Genomic DNA, 17,983 nt, shown 5'->3' on the forward strand with positions numbered 1-17,983 from the left:
CTATAACTGCTTTGGGCTCTGACCTGTGCCTACCACACCTCCTGAGTCAGCAGTTCAAACCAAGTGAAAAACTAGCAGTCACATTCAGCCAGAGGCATGCCATGTGCACGCCTTTAATCCCAGCCCTCAGGAGGCAGAGGTAGGAGGATCACCATGAGTTCAAGGCCACCCTGAAAGTACATAGTGAATTCCAGGTCAGCCCAGGATAGAGTAAGAACTTACCTCGAAAAAAACAAAAACAAAAATTGTATATATGGCTAAAATGATGGCTGAGCGGCTAAGGGGCATGCCTGTGAAGCCTAAGAACCCTAGTTTGATTCTCCAGGTCCTACATAGGCCAAATGCACATGGTGGTTTATGCGCTAGAGTTCGTTTGCCGTGGGTAGAGGCCCTGGTGCGCTCTTTCTCACTTTCCCTTTGTTTCTCTCTCCCCTTCTCTCTGTCTAATAAATAAAAATAAATCTTTAAAAAAAATAGGGGTGGAGAGATGGCTTAGCAGTTAAGTCACTTGCCTGAGAAGCCAAACACCCAGGTTTGGTTCTCCAGGTGTCATTTAAGCCAGAAGCACAAGGTGGTGCATGCTTCTGGATTTCATTTGCAGTGGCTAGAAGGCCCTGACACACCTATTCTCTCTCAAATAAATAAATAAACTAAGTAATTTTAAAAGGGCTGGAAAAATGGCTTATCGGTTAAGGCATTTACCTGCAAAGCCAAAGGACCGGGGTTCGATTTCCCAGGACCCAAGTAAACTAGATGCATAAGGGAATGCACGCCTCTGAAGTTCATTTGCAGTTGCTGGAGGCCTTGCGGTGCCCTTTCTCTCTCTCTAATAAATAAATAAATAAAAATAAGGTATTAGGGGCTGGAGAGATGGCTTAGCGGTTAAGCGCTTGCCTGTGAAGCCTAAGGACCCCGGTTCGAGGCTCGGTTCCCCAGGTCCCACGTTAGCCAGATGCACAAGGGGGCGCACGCATCTGGAATTCGTTTGCAGTGGCTGGTAGCCCTGGCGCGCCCATTCTCTCTCTCTCTCTGCCTCGTTCTCTGTCTGTTGCTCTCAAATAAATAAATAAATAAATAAAAAAATAAGGTATTAAAAATATTTGCGGAACTACATTGAGACAGAAAAGGGAAGTCGTTTGATCAAAGTCAAATTGTGCAAGAGATGTCTGATGTAATTTATCTGATTTAATGTTTTAAAAAGCCACAAAACAGCATTTCTGCTAGAACTGTTAAAATGAGTTTGTGAACTAGTTGAGTAACACTAGAGACAATTCCCTTCTCAGAAGGTCTGTGGCCTAAATGTTGCTACAAGTTCCCAGAACAAACAATGCCTGGCAACCATTTCTGTCAGAGGGCAAGCCCTCCTCTGGCTGAATGTGACTGCTAGTTTTTCACTTGGTTTGAACTGCTGACTCAGGAGGTGTGGCAGGCACAGGTCACAGCCCAAAGTAGTTATAAGGTTGAATGATTAAAAAAAGAAAAGTTCATATAGGCAGGGTGTGGTAGCTCCTACTCAGGAGGCAGAGGTTGGAGGAGCTATGTGAGTTGAAGGCCAGCCTGGACTACAGAGCAAATTCCAGGTCAACTTGGACCAGAGTGAGACCTTATCTTGAAAAAAAAAAAAAATCATGTGTAAGTGTGTATAAAATTGAGGGGGATGTCTAGTGTTTTGGGAAAATATTGAAGTGATAATTATTGCCTTATTCTGAGTGTTACTGAAAAAGAGAGTTGGAAAAGGCTTTCTATTGAATGAAGCAGCTGCTTAGAGTCTGAGGAGGAATGTTCCCCACCCAACATCAGCCATATTAGGAGTTCAGAAGTTCCCTTCGGTAAATTTAAGCCGGAGGCATAAACTAAAGAGGAAAAAAATAAGTGGGCCAGGAAGGGTGAGTCACCACACAGCCTGAGGGGAAGAGGTTAGAGTCAGTTTGTAAGATCTTGGGGTTTTTAGGCCTAACCAGAGAACAGCTCAGGATGTACTGATCCTGTATGGGTAAGAAAAGAGTGGGCGAAGCCAGTCTTGGTGTCTCATGCCTTTAATCCCAGCCCCCCAGAGGCAGAGGTAGGAGGATCGCCATGAGTTCAAGTCCACCCTGAGACGAAATAATGAATTCCAGGTCAACCTGGACCAGAGTGAGACCCTACCTCAGGGGGGAAAAAAAAAGGGAGTAGGGATCCTCTCAAGTCTGAATGGAAGATCACTAGGGAAGATCCTATAGCACGGGATCTTCCAATAGAGTAGCTCTGGAGGTAGGCGTGCACCTGGCTAAATTGTAATATTAATAGGAAACTATTCAAAGAAGTTCTATGATTACATCATAGCAAGCAATTGTTAAGACAAAGAAGGTAAGATAAAAAGTCAAATGAATCACTATAATTAAATGTGTATAACTTAGCCGGGTGTGGTGGCGCACGCCTTTAATCCTAGCACTTGGCAGAGGTAAGGGGATCACCATGAGTTCGAGACCACCCTGAGACGCCATAGTGAATTCCAGGTCAGCCTGGGATAGAGTGAGACCCTACCTCAAAAAAAAAAAAAAATGTGTATAACTTACAAATATTTTTCTTTCCTTTCCTTTCCTTTTTTTTTTTTTTTTTTTTTTTTTTTTGCAACAGAGTCTTACACTGTAGTGTCAGCTACTAGGATAGCCAGAGATTCACTATGTAGACTAGGCTGGTCTCAAATTTATGGTGATCCTTATAGCTCTGCAGTACAAGAGCTGGGTTTATAGGCATGTGCCACCATGCCTGGATCAGACAATTAAAAAAAAGTCAGTGTGTATCCACTGAAGTCAGCATGCTGACATTACCTTGGTAAGAGTAAGAAGCAACTTTTTTTTTTTTTTATCAAAGTGTTTTTTTTTTTAACTTTTTTTTTTTTAAATTTTTATTTATTTGAGAGCGACAGACACAGAGAGAAAGACAGATAGAGGGAGAGAGAGAATGGGCGCGCCAGGGCTTCCAGCCTCTGCAAATGAACTCCAGACGCGTGCGCCCCCTTGTGCATCTGGCTAACGTGGGACCTGGGGAACCGAGCCTTGAACCGGGGTCCTTAGGCTTCACAGGCAAGAGCTTAACCGCTAAGCCATCTCTCCAGCCCTTTGTTTAGTTTTTTGAGATAGGGTCTCACTCTGGCCCAGGCTAACCTGGAATTAACTATGTAGTCTCAGGGTGGCCTCGAACTCACAGTGATCCTCCTACCTCTGCCTCCCAAGTGCTGGGATTAAAGGCATGCACCACCACGCCCGGCTGAAAGCAACTTTTGAGATAAGGTTTCTTTTTCTCCCTCTCCACCCATGGTAGGGTCTGGCCTCAACCTCATACTGATCTTCCTTCCTCCTTCCTCTTCTTCCCAAGTGCTGGGCTTAAAGGTGAAACCACACTCAGCAAAAAAAATTTTTAAAAAATCTGTTATCTTGAAGGTCTTGTCTAAATTTTACAGTGTTTTGTTTTTCTTTTAGCCACCAAATTTCTCAAGAAAAATTCACCTGCTTCATATGAAGAGGATTCCAAAGGGCCACTTATAGTACAATGAAATCCAAGTTCATTTCCTCCTTTTTCCCAGTATTTGAACTTGTCCGGAGTAATATATTCTTCAACCTGTAATTCACTCTGTAGTACCAGGCTGGCCTCGAACTCATGGTGATCCTCTGACCTTTGCCTCCCAAGTGCTGGGATTAAAGACGTGCACTACCACACCAGGCTTTAAAGAAAAAAAACTATTATTTATTTATCTATTTGAGAGAGAGAGAGAGAGAGAAAGAGAAAGAAGAGGTGGGGAGGAAGGGGGTGAGAGAGGGGAAAAAGAGAGAGAGAGGGAATGGGTGCTCCAGGGCCTCCAGCCACTGCAAATTAACTCTAGATGCCTGTGCCACCTTCTGCATCTGGTTTATGTGGGTCCTGGAGTTCTTTTGCAGTGGCTGGAGGCTCTGGCATGCCCATTCACTCTTTTCCCTCCCTCCCTCTTTCTCTGTCAAATACATAAAGAAATAAACTATACATATATAAGGTGTAGCTGGATGTGGTGGCACATGCCTTTAATTACAGCACCTGGAAAGCAGAGGTAGGAGGATTGCTTTAAACTTGAAGCCAGTGAATTCCAGGTCAACCTGGGCTGTCAAAAACAAGACAAAAAAAGAAAGAAAATGAAAGAATGGAATGGCATGGTAGTACATTCCTTCTGGGGAGTCAAACCTAGGTTCTTAGGCTTCACAGGCAAGCACTTTAACTATTAAACCATCGTTCCAGCACAAAAGAATCTCTTATTTCAAAGGGGAAAGTGTGGGGGGAGGGAGGGAATTAACATGGGATTTTTTTTTATAATCATGGAAAATGCTAATAAAAATTAAAAAAAGAGAATCTCTTCACATACACACACACACACACACACACACATATAGAGAGAGAGGAGGGGGAAGAGGGGGAGAGGGGGAGAGGGAGAAGGAGATTGACAGAGCGAGAGAGAGTTGTTTTGTTTTTTTGAGGTAGAATCTCACTTTTTTTTTTCTCTTCTCTTTCAAATATATTATTTGGAGCCTGGCATGGTGGTGCACGCTTTTAATCCCAACACCAGGGAGGCAGAGGTAGGAGGATTGCCATGAGTTCAAGGCCACCCTGAGACTACATAGTGAATTCCATGACATCTTGAGGTAGAAAGTGAAACCCTGCCTCCAAAACACCAAAAACAGGATGAAGCATGGTGTCATAAGCCTTTAATCCCAGCACCTGACATTGAACCCCCTCCCTGCCCCTTCCCCGCAAAATAAAAATGGATGAGAGTTGAAGGGATGGCTTAACAATTAAGACACTTGCCTGCAAAGCCTAAGGACCAAAGTTCAATTCCCCAGTACCCATGTAAGCCAGATGCACAAGGTGGCACATGCATCTAAAGTTCATTTATAGTGGCTGAAGGCCCTGGTGCACCTATTCTCTCTATTTCTCCCTATCTCAAATAAATAAATAAATAAAAATATTGAAAAAATAAAACTGATGAAAAAAGTTCTGAAGAGTCAGATGTGGTGGCTCACAAGCACCTTGGAGGTAGAGGAAGGAGGATCAGTAATTCAGAGCCAGCCTCAGCTTTACAGCATGAGGCTAGCCAGTCCTTTAGTGCACACCTGCAATCCTAATACTCAGGAGGTTGAACTAGGAGGATTAGTGTGAGTTGGAGGCCACCTTGGGGTGCAGAGTTCTGGATCAGCCAGGATTATATATCAGGACCTTATGTCAGCCAGGTGTGATGGCGCATACCTTTTTAAAAAAATATATTATTTATTTATTTGAGATGGAAAGAGAAAAAGGCAGATAGAGACAGAGAGAGTGTAGGTGCACCAGGGCCTCCAGCCACTGCAAACAGACTCCAGACGTATGTGCCACCTTGTGCATCTGGCTTACATGGGTCCTGGGGAATTGAACCTGGGTCCTTTGGTTTCACAGTCAAGCACTTTAACTGCTGAGCCATTTCTGAAGTCCAGTGGCTCATTCTTTAATTGCAGCACTTGTAGGGCTGAGATAGGAGGATTTCAAGGGGTTCAAGCCAGTCCGAGCTACAGAGCGGGTGGCAAGTATGAGACTGCCTCAAAATGGAAAACAAACAAACTGGTGTGGGGCTGGAGGGATGGCTTAGCAGTGAAGATGCTTGCCTGCAAAGCTAAAGGACCCAGGTTTGATTCCCCAGGTCCCACATAAACTAGATGCACAAGGTGGCCCGTGCATCTGGAGTTTGCAGTGGCTGGAGGTCCTGGAGCACCCATTATCTCTATCTCTCTTGGAATCTATCAAATAAATAAATATTAAAAAATTTTTAAAAGGTGTGTGTGTGTGTGTGGTTAGAGAAATAGTTCAGGGAAGAACTATCAGGTGAGAATGCTTGCTGAGTGACTATGATAACCTGAGTTAAATCCCCAGAACCCACATAAAACCAGGCATTGCCTGTAATCCCAGCACACAGGGCAATGGGGACAGGAAGATCACTATGGCTGGCTGATCAGCCAATCTCAGCAATGGCAGAGCTTCCCCCTCCTGTGGCATCTACACACATGCGTACAGCACACCCACACATACCATACACAGAAAAACATAAATAAAAAAATGTTCAAACCACTCATGGTGGTGCACATGCCTATAACCCTAACACTCAGGAAACAGAGGTAGGAAGATTGCAGTGAGTTCAAGGCCATCCTGAGGCTACATAGTGAATTCCAGGTCAGCCTGGGTTAGAGTGAGACCCCCTACCTTGAAAAAAACAAACAAACCAAAAAATATAAAGAGGCTGGAGAGATGGCTTAGTGGTTAAACACTTCCCTTTGAAACCTAAGGACCCTGGTTCAAGGCTCAATTCTCTAGTATCCATGTTAGGCAGATGCACAAGGTGGTGCATGCATCTGTAGTTTGTTTGCAGTAGCTGGAGGCCCTGGTGTGCCTACTCTCTCTCTCTCTGTCTGCCACTCTCAAAAAAATAAAAAGAAAAAAAAGTTCAAAACACAAAACCAAGGGAGGAAGGGTGGAGTGAGAAAGACAGACAGACACAGACATACTACACCCTGCCTGGGCTATATGAAACCCTGTCTCTGTCTCAACAAACAAAACCAGAGGGGAAGAGTTTTTGTAGTCAGGAGTTCTGCTAACATAGGGATTCTGATGAGGGAGGGTGAAGGGAAAGGGAAACAGAGCAGGTGGCCAGCTCCCTTCAGTGAGCTAAGGGGTAGCACAACCAAGTCCTTCTTCAAGACCAGGGAAGAAGGTGTTTTGTTTTTTAATGTTTTCTGCACCGAAGATCTTTGTGGTGTCTTTCTTTTTTGTTTTATTTTTATTTATTTGAGAGAGACAGACAGAGAGAAAGGAGGGGGGGGGGATAGAGAATGGGTGCACCAGGGCCTCCAGCCATTAAAGATGCAGTGTCACCTTGTGTATCTGGTTTACATGGGTTTTAAGAGAATGGGGCCTCAAACTGGAGTCCTTAGGACTCATAGGCAAGCAAGTAACTGCTAAGCAGTCTCTCCAGCCCGGGGAAGGTTTTAAGGTGGTTTACATTTAGGACTTTCAATGCTAGGAGCCTAGAATCCTGGCCCACACTTTGAACTGATACTGCCAGCCTATCTATGGCTCTTGTTTGCCCAAGAAAACTACACCCAGGTGCTGCAGAGCCACTATAGGAAGTGGCTCCAGGTGTGTCTTGAGATAATTGATAGCAAGGTCAACGGATCAAGGAGTGGGACACAAGCAGCAACTGCTGGCCTCAAAGATATGCCCTATCTTTGGCCTGAACGTGCCATTGCTGATTTTCAGAAAGGTGTTATATGTATATATGCTTCTCACTCTGTGGAAACTTAGCAGTTTTTGTTTGTTTGGTTTTTCTTTCTTTTTTTCTTTTTCAAGGTAGGGTCTCACTCTAGCCCAGCTGACCTGGAATTTACCATGATGCTCTTAGCCTCCCCAGTACCTTGCATTATAGATGTTCCCACCATCTTTTTACTGAGTTCATGGTGGCCTGAATTCATAGTGAGGACAGGATAATGGATAAAAACATTGGGAAGTCTGGCACGGTGGTCCACTCCTTTAATCCCAGCACTCGGGAGGCAGAGGTAGGAAGATCACTGTGAATTTGAGGCCACCCTGAGACTACATGGTGAATTTCAGGTCAGCCTGGGCTACAGTGAGACCCTACCTCAAAAAAAAAAAAAGAACTGATAGATGGCTTAGTGGTTAAGTAAGGTGTTGTAAGGACCCAGGTTCAATTCCCCAGTACCCACATAAGCCAGATGCACAAGGTAGTGCATGCATCTGGAATTGGTTTGCAGCACATGGAGTTCTGGTACTCCCATTCTCTTTTCTCTCTCAAATGTATACAAATAATTTGGGGGGGGGGCTGGAGAGATGGCTTAGCAGTTAAGTGCTTGCCTGTGAAGCCTAAGGACGCTGGGGGCACATGCAGCTAGAGTCCATTTGCAGTGGCTGGAGGCCCTGGCGCGCCCATTCTCTCTCATTCTGCCTCTTTCTCTTTCAAATAAATAAATAAAAATAAAATTTTTTTAAATAATTTTTTTTTGTTGTTTTTCAAGGTAAGGTCTCATTCTAGTCCAGGCTGACCTGGAATTCACTATGTCGTCTTAGGGTGACCTCAAACTCATGGCGCTCCTATCTCTCCCTCCCAAGTGCTAGGATTAAAGGTGTGTGCCACCAGGCCCAGCAAAAAATAAAATATTAAAAAAACAACCGCTGGATAGCAGTATAGGAAAATCTAGCAAAACAACAGGAAACACTCCATTAACCTTCTGCAACTGTGTCTAACAGGCTTGGGTAGGCCCAACACTTGGGAAAGGGCCCGGAGTCAGTGAGTAGGGGCAACACTCATTTCAGCATCCAGCAAATTCCCAAAGAATTTGGGCAGTCACCCTTGCCTTTTTTTTCCCCTTCCCCCCTTTTTTGCTATGGTTTCTGTGTAGCTCAGACTGGCCTGGAATTCACTATGTAGTCTCACAGCCATCCTCCTACCTCTGCCTTCAGAGTGCTGGGATTAGAGGCTTGGGTCACCACACCCTGCAATTCCTTGCTTTTTACCTGCTGTAACAAGACCTCAAATGGTCTTGTAAGCATGTCCTGGGAGAGGGAGTCAAGAAAAGCCAGTGGATTTCATAAAATGCAATCAAAAGGGCAAGTTCAGATTTGGGGATTAGGGACAGAAAACGCGCGCGCGCGCGCGCGCACACACACACACAGAGTTCTATGATACTTAACACTTTATTAGTGGATAGAAATCGCCTTTGTTCAGGCAGAAAAGCCTCGAGGATAGACAGGGCCAGTGCCCATCTGAGGGATTTTCACGGAAATCGGGCGTTCCCCCATGCAGGTTTAGAGGAAACACCGTCATGGATAAAACCCCTCGGAGTGCAGCCAGCCACAGTCAACCCCGGTCAGCTAGGAGGAGCTCCTTAGGGGCTGCTGGACCGCTGGGCCAGCAAGACTTCTATGTCGGGTTCGATGTTGATGGTCGGAAAGCGGCGGCTGTACCTGCGCACCGGGACACCGTCAGGGCCCACCAGGAACTTCTCAAAGTTCCAGGCGATGTCGTTCCGGCACACTGGAGACCAAATGATGAACTTGGGGTCGGTCATGAGCGCAGTGGGCTCGTCGCTGGGCGCTGGCAGGGCCTCCCGCAGGAAGGTGAAGAGCGGGTGAGCCTTCTCCCCATTGACCTCACACTTTTCGAAGAGTGTGAAGTTGGGCTCGAACCCACCCCCAGGTCGGATGTACTTGAGGGAATTGAGAATCTCTTCGTTCTTGGCATTCTCCTGCGGGGGAGGGGGTGGGGGGTGGTGGGAAAGAGAGAAAGGCATTTGAGCAAGGACGGTGGAGGCAGTGGTAGGGAAACCTTCAAATCACCATGAGTCACGGGAACGTTGGCCTTCTTGCACAACCCCAGGGCTGGCCGGGGTTCCAGCCGCCCGCGGTACCGACACGGGAGCGCGCGGGAACCCCGGTGGCAGCGGCACCCCTCTCCGTTCCCCCCCCCCGCACTATCGACCCGCGCGCCCAAGCGCACCTGATGTCCGAACTGGTTGCACGGAAAGCCGAGCACGACCAGCCCTCGGGGTCCGAGGCGCCTCTGCAGATCGTTCATCTCGGTGTAGTCCCGAGTGGTGGTGCCTCAGAGGGAAGCCACGTTCTCGATGAGCAGCACCTTGCCCCGCAGCGAGCCCAGGCTCATGGGCTCCCCGCCGGTCAGCAGGCGCGCAGAGAAGGAGTAGACGGTGGCCGGGGCCGCAGCCCCCGCCAGCCGGGCGGCACACATGACGGACGCGGGGATTGTCGGCGACTTCGGAGCGTAACTCTGCACCGGGACCAGCCGTACGACGGCGCCCGCCGGGGCTGTCGCTTTTTATCTAGCTGGAAGGTGGCGGGGTCACATGACGCCCGTTCTTTTCCGGCCCCAGGGTCCCGCCTCCTCCGGCAGACGCTCTCCTCGCACTGTTAAGCTTTAGGCAGGCGAAGGGTGCGGCCAGGCGCGAACGCTTTTCTCCCCAGCTGGGGCGGGGCCCCGGGCGCGTCCGGTCTGGCCCAGCCCGGGCTGCCAAGCTCTGGCTCAGAGGCAGCCACCCTGAGTTCCCGCCAAGGCCAGTATCCCCAAGGGCTCAGAGTTCTCTCCCAACTGTTTTTCCTAAGAGTGCGGGGCAGGCACCGCAGACACAAACTATCCCCTTATAATGTCTCAGGGTACCCTAGGCATGTGAGGTGCACAAGTATAGCTTCCACTTGCAGTGATGGCGCAGGGGACAGCAGCTATTAAAGGCGAATTCTCTTGACTCTGGCTCTAGCCCAGGCTGACCTAGAATTCACTATGTAGTCTAAGGATAGTCTCGAACTCAAACCTGCGTTGGCTGCAGGCGTCAAAGCAGGCTCTCAGGACCCTGCGTTCTGGGGTGGCAGGGGCACGCTAACATCAAAGTCTGCTCTCAGAAACGGTGTGCGACCAGTGGTACAGTACCACTGTAGTGCTGCACAGACCTGCCTCCCTGCTACTAAACAGAGCCTGGTGGCTTGCCAGGGTCTAGGAAATACAGCTTTCATCTCACTTCATTCCCATCCCACTTCCCCTCTGGATTTGAATATGGCACATTTCCACATTCGTGAAAGGTGGAGGCAGGGAGAGCAGACATACTGGTACCCTGCTCCCTTGAAGGAACCTCTCCAGTGTGAGCTAGGCTAGGAGGGGTGAGTCCTTCCATCTTGTCCCTAGACTTGGAGAAAGGAAAACAAACAACAGAATACAGGAAGTTTAGAAAACTGCCTTTATTCTATTAGTTGGAAAAAATTAACTGGTACAGAAAAAAAGTTTAGTCAGCTGGAGAGAAGAGGAAAAACCCAAGCGCCACCCATAAGAACTGGTGGCTCCACTGGGAGGGAATCTGGGTACAGTGTGCAGAGAGGAACACTGAGAATGAGCCAGACCCTGCAGTCCAGGTGAAAAAGGCTATGTCAACCTCCAAGTGTCTAATTGCCTCAGACATGAAACCAAATTCCTATCTACTTAGCCCAGCTCTGGAGAGGGGTACCTGGATATGTAGGGCTGAAAGGGGGATATGGCCATATTTTATCAGAGAAAGTGACAAAACGGGAATTTTAAAAATCAATTTTCCATCTGACTTTATTTCCAAATACACTTTCTTTTTTCTTTTTCTTTTTTTAAAAAACCAATACACTTTCTGTGGGAATGACAAATATCAGTATTAGGAAATCCAATTTTACAAAAAATACTACATCTAGTCTGGGGTAGATATATTTATTTTTGGTAACATACATTAAGTGGCACTAATTACACAGTAACTATAAGGTAACTAACATGAAACCACAAAACTGTAACTCTGCCACAGCTGCAAGGTCTTGGGCCTTTTCTGGTTGAGCATGTTTTTTTTTAAAAAACTGGATCCTACCCCAGAGCTGTGCCAATCAAATTTGTTAAGGAGTAAAGCTCTGAAGTAGTGACTCACCAGACTTCCTCGCAGCTGACAGGTTGGCAGGACATGTTAGTTATAAAGTAGTTACAGCCTAATTCACAAAAGTTACCAACTGTTTCTCTTTCTAGAAAGAAGCAAGAAGTAAGAAATTCTTTGAATTAGCGCCAGGTGTGTCAGGTGGAGTGCAGAGAGGGCTGTTAGAGCAGTGTCAAAAGGACCCTGGTGGGTCAGACAGGTTGGACATCATTAATAATCATGGTTGGCTTCTAAATACTGGTAGCAAGATGACTTCTGATTTGTAATCTTAGGTAAATTATAGATAAATGAAAAAGGCCAGTAATCATACACTAAGATTAATAAACAGCACTTCAAAATTAACCGCATGAGGGTTGTGCTTGCAGCAAGGTTTCACAAGACAAGGCACCCAGATTTTTTCTTCCCACGTCTGGCTTGCAGAGCAGCTCTCGTGGCCATTTCAAAAACCTCCCTCACTCCATCTTTGGTCTTTGCTGAACACTCCATGTACCCAAAAGCGCCAATCCGGTTTGCCATATCTCTGCCTTCTTCGGGTTTTACTGGCTCCTAAGTAAAGAAAAAGAATAGTTTGAGCTAATACATAAGTAGGTGTGGGGTATTTAAAGTCAGCTAAATACCACCTCCCCTTTTATCTGAGACAGGGTCTATGTTGCCTTAGCTGGCTTCAAATGATTCTCTGCCCTAAACTCCAGAATAGCAGATGCCACCACTTTTAGATTAAAAGGCCTTTTCTCCGCTTTTTCCACACTAGCCCAGGCTTATCTGGAAACCTCTATGTAATTCCATCCCTGCCTCCTGAGTGCTGGGATTAAAGTCATGTACCATCACACCCAGCTCCATTTTTTTTAAAGATGCAAAACTTCCTAAATTTGAGCTGTTTCATTAAATTATGAAACTGATATGCAATTATCACCCGTATTTCACACCCTCAACAATTAACTTCTACTAAGTGGGGTGTGGTGGCTCCCATCTGTGAGTTCAACACTTGGGTGGCTGAGATAGGACTTCTGTGAGTTAGATGCCAGCCTGGGATAAAATCAGACCCTGCCTCTAAAAAAAAATAAAAAAAGGAAAATTGCTATTTAAACATATTCATTCATCTCTTGTAAGTAAAAACAGGTCACAGGAACCCTAGAAGGAATCTAGGGCATTTATTTTTTAGAAGAGGAGGTGTCGGGGGTAAAACCGTTAGGCAAGCACTACAGCTGAGTTGTATTATTCCCAGCCCAAAATGTGACTGAGGACACTGCAAAGGGGCAGTAGTCTAGTCTGTGGAGTAACTAAAATACTGCCTGCCATCTCCTACAGCTAGCTTTACAGAGGACTGAGTACAATGAAAGGCAATTAAGCCTGCTCTTTAAACATGGAGGCAGAGAAACCTGAGTTTCACTGGGTTGAAGACCTGAACATTCTCCTGGACTGGGGAAGACTTGCCATTAGACCACTTGGCATCTGAGAAGCCATGATATCATCTCCACCATCACTTTATTATAAAGACACTAGGATTTTCTATCTGGATTCATTACCTTTAAGATTTCCCAGTCCTTTAGTTGCAATAATTAGTTTTGCCACTTAGATATTAACTGGAGAGAGAAATTAAGTCTGATAGTATTTTTGCATTCCAACAATGACTACTGCTGGGATGGTTTCTTCTTAGGCAGACATTCTTTGGGAGCAAAGCTACCTCCTAGGAGAGACTCTACCTTGAAGGTTAAGGAGCCTATGGTAGATCCCAGTCAAATAGGATCAGGCAATAAGGACTTCTAGAACTTCCTAGCATGGTGGAGGCAGAGGTATCCGGATTGCTGTGACTTTAAGGCCAGCCTGGACCAGAGTGAGACCTTACCTCAGAAAAACAAAACAAAGACACAAAGAAAAAGAAGAAAGAAATAAGAGAAAGATATAGGAAAACAGAAACCCCCAATATTCCCCGCCCCCACATCATGCCTGCTTCATCTTGGCTAACTCCCGTCTTGTGTGCTCATCATTTCGAAGATCCTTCTTATTCCCAACCAGGATAATGGGTACATTAGGACAGAAGTGCTTGACTTCGGGAGTCCATTTTTCTGGGATATTTTCTGAAAGAAAAATGCATAGAAATTGAGAGGACATTATAATTCCATCTTGGATCTAAAAAAACACTATCTGCAAAAGCATTACCTTCTCCTTTGTTTGTTGGTATGCTGGACCAGGGCTGGGGAGATTCTCAGAGGTTACACATGCTTGCTTGCAAAAGCCTGCCAGCTTGGGTTTGATTTCCCAGTACCATGTACAGCCAGCCAGATGCACAAAGTGGCTTATATGATTGGAGTTCCACTGGAGGTTTTTTTTTTAATTTTTAACAAATATTTTACTTATTTAGTTACTTTTTTTGTACTTTATATATTTTTTTTAATTTTTTTTGTTTATTTTTATTTATTTATTTGAGAGCAACAGACAGAGAGAAAGAGGCAGAGAGATTGAGAGAGAATGGGCGTGCCAGGGCTTCCAGCCACTGCAAACGAACTACAGATGCGTGTACCCCATTGTGCAACTGACTAACATGGGTCCTGGGGAATCGAGCCTTGAACCGGGGTCTTTAGGTTTCACAGGCAAGCGCTTAACCGCTAAGCCATCTCTCCAGCCCATATATTTTATGTATCTGAGTAAAAGACAGAGAATGGGCACACTAGGGCCTCCAGCCACTGCAAATAAACTCCAGACTCATGTGCCACCTTGTGCATCTGGCTTACGTGGGACCTGGAGAATCAAACCTGGGTCCTTAGGCTTCATAGGCATGCGACTTAACTGCTAAACCATCTCTCCAGCATGCCACTGGAGCTCTTTGTAGTGGCAAGAGGCCCTGGCACCTCTGTCCTTTCCTCCTCCAATAAGTGAAGAAATAAATCTAATTCCCCTCCCATAAACACTGAAAAGTACCAGCTATTCTCAGTATCAGCAACTATGTTGCTCTGGGGCGTTAAGGGCAGGCTCAGAAGAAACAAAGAATCAAAAAAAAATATCCTGGGGGCTGGAGAGACTGTTTAGTGGCTAAGCACTTGCCTGTGAAGCCTAATGACCCTGATTCAAGGCTCAATTCCCCAGGACCCAGATTAGCCAGATGCACAAGGGGGCGGACACATCTGGAGGCCTTTGCAGTGCTGGAGGCCCTGGTGCGCCCATCCTCTCTCTCTCTCTCTGCCTCTTTATCTGTTGTTCTCAAATAAATAAACAACAACAACAACAAATAGAAAAAAAAAACACCTGGGGCTGTAGAGATGGCTTAGCAGTTAAAGCACTTACCTGTAAGCCAAAGGACCCAGGTTCGATTCCCCAGGACCCATGTAAGCCAGATGCACAAGGTGGTACACACATCTAGAGTTCCTGGCATACCTATTTTCTCTCTCTACCTGCCCCCCCCCAATAAATAAAATTAGAAAAATATATAGGGGCTGGAGGGATGGCTTAGTGGTTAAGGTGTTTGCCTGCAAAGCCAAAGGATCAAGGTCCGATTCCCCAGGACCCACGTTAGCCAGACGCACAAGGGGGCACATGCGTCTGGAGTTCTGCAATGGCTGGAAGCCCTGGTGTGCCCATTCTCTCTGTCAAATAAATAAATAGAAATAAAATATTATATATATATAAATATATAAATAAAGGTTCACCACTGGCCAGGACAAATCACATGTTCTCTTTCTACCTTATTCATGGGATAACAACATAACCTCCATTCTGTGGACCTTACAAATAGCTTAAGAATGACTTCAGCCAGATATAGTGGCTCATATCTTTAGTACCAGCACTCGGGAGGTTGAGGTAGGATCACTTTGAGATCAGCCTGGGCTAGAGTGAGACCCTGCTGAAGGGGGAGAAGTGTGTGTGTAACCAGTTGGTTGAAATTTCATGCCAACATTGTACTGTAACACACATGTTAAGATTGTATATACATTATGATGGATAAGGTGCCCAAGTTTAATCTTTTCTCACTTAGCTCAGTAATAGAAACTTTTCTTCTCTCTCTCTTCCTTTTTTTTGGCCAGGGAGGGGAAGGTGAGAGGAATGGGGATATGAAGGTTTTAAAATTATTCTAAAAAAAGGTTCCCAAAAAGAGTGATGCCCTGGTCCCGAACATGAGAAAAGGTCAAGTACATCTGAATGGAAAACCAAACAGCTTTGGGGAGGTGAAGACAGGAGAATCATATATTCAAGTTCATACTCAAGTTATACAGGGTGGACATGGCCAGCTGGAAACATACACACAGGGCTGGGAGATGGTTAGGCAAGTAAAAGTGCTTGCTTGCAAAGCCGGCTGGCCTAGGAGCACCTCTTCTGTATAGCAGCAGGAAGCTTTGGCCTTCCCCTAGTGTGTGCGTCTTGTCTCTCTCGCAAAAAAAAAAAAGAAAAAGAAAAAAATATATGTACACACATATATATAATAAAAATATAAATATAAGTAAGTAAATAAAAACAAAAATAAAAAATAAACACTCCCAAAGCTCTTACTCCTTTTTCCGGCAGGAGTGAGAAGGGAAGGGCGGGGAGAACAAGGTCTCACATAGTTGAGGCTGGTCTCAAACTCACTGTGAAGGTGAGGAAACCTTGAACTGCTGATTTGAGATTATTTTTTTTTAAACACAGGGTGTTACTCTAGTCCAGGCTAACCTGGAACTCAGTATGTATAATGGTGATCCTCCTACCTCTGCCTCCTGAGGGCTGGGATTAAAGGTGTGTGCCACCATGCCCGGCTCTCACTCGAGATCTTTCAAGAGCTGGGATCACTGTTGTGAGCTACAACACCTGATTTTTTAATTACTTGTGAGAGAGAGAGAGAGAAAGGGGCAGATAGACAGGGCCTCTAGCCACTGCAAACAAGCTCCAGATGCATGCACCACTTTGTACATTTGGCTTTATGGGGGTCCTGTGGAAATCAAACCTGGGTCCTTCGGCTTTGTAGGCAAGCACACCTTATTTATTAAGCCATCTCTCCAGGCCCCTGAATTTTTTTGCTACTGCAAACTCTAAATGCATGCACCACTCTGAGCACCTGTTATTACGTGTATACTGGAGAATAGAGCCTAGGTCATTAGGCTTTGCAAGCAAACTGTTGAGGTATCTCTCTAGCCCCTTTATTTGGAGGCAAGCTCTTCCTTGCTCTACGGTTCACACTGACCATACAGGTATGCCAGGGTCTCTTGATGAGTGCATCAGCTTTATACAGGCACTTGTGAATCAAATCCAAGGTGAGAGGTTTTGAAAGCAGGTGCTTTTAGCTGCTGAGCCAACTCACCAGCCCTACTTGTCAGTTTCTAATATAACATACTACTATGGCTTACCTCTATAAATGTTACTATTATTTTTTTAATTAATTAACTTATTTATTTATTTGGGGGTAGGGTCTGGCTCTAGCCCTGGCTGAACTGGAATTTAAATAAATAAATAAAAAAGCAAGCAACAAACATCCCTACACCTACAAAAAAATTGTGATTCAGAGGCTGGAGAGATGGCTCAGCATGCTTGGTAAAGCTGATAGCCTGGGTTCAGTACTCCAAAGTACAGCCAGATGCACAAAGTCATGTATGTGTTTGGAATTCATTTGTAGTGGCAATAGGCCTTGTTGAACCCATTTCTCATCTCTCTCAAGTAAATAAATTTAAAAAATGTTTTTTAGCTGGGTATGGTGGCACATATCTTTAATCCCAGCACTCAGGAAGCAGAGGTAAGAGGGTCGTTGTGAATTCCAGACCAGCTGGGGACTGTAAAGTGAGTTTCAGGTCAGTCTGGGGTACAGTGAGACCTTATACCACAATGAAACCAAAGAAAGAAAAAAATATATAAAATAATAATAATAATAATAATAATAATGTGATAGTCACACACCTGTTATCTCGGCAATGTAAGAGGCTGAAGCAGGGGCAGCACCATAAGGTTAAAGGATGCCCAGGCTACATATAAAGAATAATGCCAACTGTACTGGTGCATGCCTTTTTAAAAAATATTTTTATTAACTCCAGATGCGTGCGCCCCCTTGTGCATCTGGCTAAGGTGGGTCCTGGGGAATCAAACCTGGGTCCTTTGGCTTCACAGGCAAACACCTTAACTGCTAAGCCATCTTTCCAGCCCTTGGTGCATGCTTTAACTGCACTTGGGAGGCAGAGGTAAGAGGATCACTGTGAGTTCGAGGCCACCCTGAGATTAAATAATAAATTCCAGGTAAACCTATGTTAGAGCTCTGTACCTTGAAAAAACCAAAATGAAGACTAGTCAGGGTATCATAAGGAGACCTTTTAAAAAGCAAAAACAGCCGGGCATGGTGGCGTACGCCTTTAATCCCAGCACTTGGGAGGCAGAGGTAGGAGGATTGCCGTGAGTTCGAGGCCACCCTGAGACTCCATAGTGAATTCCAGGTCAGCCTGGGCGAGATGACACCCTACCTTGAAAAGCCAAATTTAAAAAAAAAAAAAAAAAAAGCAAAACAAGGCTGGAGAAATGGCTTAGCAGTTAAGGTGTTTGCCTGC

General features: G+C 45.4%; 2 protein-coding genes across 2 annotated transcripts in view; both read right to left on the minus strand.

Annotated features, from left to right (window-relative positions):
• Nucleotides 1-8,720: 8,720 nt before the first annotated feature.
• Nucleotides 8,721-9,901, minus strand: Gpx1 (glutathione peroxidase 1). Its single transcript, XM_004664231.2, has 2 exons — nt 9,542-9,901; nt 8,721-9,290 (listed from the first exon to the last, which is right to left on the minus strand). The coding sequence occupies exons 1-2, from the start codon at nt 9,788-9,790 to the stop codon at nt 8,931-8,933; spliced, it is 609 nt and encodes a 202-aa protein (XP_004664288.2). The 5' UTR covers nt 9,791-9,901; the 3' UTR covers nt 8,721-8,930.
• An 872-nt stretch (nt 9,902-10,773) lies between these two features.
• Nucleotides 10,774-17,983, minus strand: part of Rhoa (ras homolog family member A) — a 53,015-nt gene continuing 45,805 nt past the window's right edge. The window contains exons 5-6 of the mRNA XM_045136675.1: nt 13,437-13,567; nt 10,774-12,035 (exon numbers count right to left, since the gene is read on the minus strand). Of these exons, the coding sequence (XP_044992610.1) occupies nt 11,862-12,035; nt 13,437-13,567 (305 nt within the window). The 3' untranslated portion in view covers nt 10,774-11,861. The remainder of the gene's footprint in view (nt 12,036-13,436; nt 13,568-17,983) is intronic.

Source organism: Jaculus jaculus, chromosome 17 (assembly GCF_020740685.1).
Source record: "Jaculus jaculus isolate mJacJac1 chromosome 17, mJacJac1.mat.Y.cur, whole genome shotgun sequence".
NCBI classification, from domain to species: Eukaryota; Metazoa; Chordata; class Mammalia; order Rodentia; family Dipodidae; genus Jaculus; species Jaculus jaculus.